Source organism: Vairimorpha ceranae, assembly GCF_000988165.1.
Source record: "Vairimorpha ceranae strain PA08 1199 chromosome Unknown NODE_443, whole genome shotgun sequence".
Taxonomy (NCBI): domain Eukaryota; kingdom Fungi; phylum Microsporidia; family Nosematidae; genus Vairimorpha; species Vairimorpha ceranae.
The window spans coordinates 1-1,070 of NW_020169735.1; the positions used below are offsets into that span (position 1 = coordinate 1).

General features: G+C 29.3%; 2 protein-coding genes across 2 annotated transcripts; one reads left to right on the forward strand and one right to left on the reverse strand.

Annotated features, from left to right (window-relative positions):
* Window positions 1–511: 511 nt before the first annotated feature.
* Window positions 512–634, forward strand: AAJ76_443000512 (hypothetical protein; the record flags this gene model as incomplete). The annotated part of the gene is made up of 1 exon (XM_024475668.1): window positions 512–634. One exon carries the CDS (start codon window positions 512–514, stop codon window positions 632–634), a length of 123 nt encoding a protein of 40 aa, XP_024329318.1.
* Window positions 635–684: 50 nt separating this feature from the next.
* Window positions 685–1,032, reverse strand: AAJ76_4430001032 (transposable element tcb1 transposase; the record flags this gene model as incomplete). The annotated part of the gene is made up of 1 exon (XM_024475667.1): window positions 685–1,032. One exon carries the CDS (start codon window positions 1,030–1,032, stop codon window positions 685–687), a length of 348 nt encoding a protein of 115 aa, XP_024329319.1.
* Between the last annotated feature and the right edge of the window lie 38 nt (window positions 1,033–1,070).

Consider the following 1,070-nt stretch of genomic DNA (forward strand, 5'->3'; position numbering starts at 1 on the left):
TTTGCCTATGAAAGTTAGTAGATAGTCATGGTTTACAGAATTATAGGCGCTTTAAAATCTATCCATGTGGTTTTTAGCTTGTTTCGTGTTCCTTATTGATGGCTATGCTTATCTTGGCTTGCTCCTTGGCACTCTGTACTTGTTTAACTGTCTCTAGTTAGTTCACAGATAATAGTTTTCTACTTTTTACAATTAATTGCGTCATTTTCATAGTGCATTTTGTCGTAAGTTTGTAAAAATTATATATTCAGGTAATAGGCCTAAAGTCGCTACCATTTGTGGGGGTACCTTTTGGTATTAGGGGCATGTAGTAGTGGCAAAAAAAAAGCAATTTTAATTTGAATGTATAGAACTTTTTTATATTGCATTAAGTTTACATTACATATAAAAATTACATTTTTAGATCTATTTATTATTTTTATTTAAAATTTTCGTCATAAAAATGCCTTAAAAAACTTTTTTTTAAAAAAATGTGGACAAAAAAAACGCAATAAATTTTTTAATATATAGTATGTCCCCCCTTTGCATCAATAATAGCACTACAGCGTTTGTTCATGCTTTGAAACAATCTTATACGTGTTTTTTATTGATTTTATTTTGTTATTCAATAGTAAATTGCTCTACCTGTAATTAATTTTTTGGTCATCTTTTAGCAACATTAATCTCAACAATTGACCATAAATTCTAAAGATAATTCAAATCGGGTGATTGTGCAGGCCAAATCATAGTGTTAATATTTCGATCTATTAAATATTTACTCACATGCTTGCTTGTATGTTTGGAACCGTTATCCTGTTGAAAAATGTAATTTTTCAATTTAAGTTTTTTGGCTGAACATGCCAAATTTGTGTCTAAAATTCTTGCACATTCTCTTAAATTTATTATTCCCCCAATTTTATGTATATTTCCGACACCATCTGCTGAAAAACAGGCCCATACTATGATACTGCCATCTTCATGCTTAACAATAGGGGGAGGGAGATTCTTTTTATAATATCTTGTATTTTTTTCTTCGTACACATCTTTTATCATCAAATCAATAAAGATTTATTTTAGATTCATCACACCTA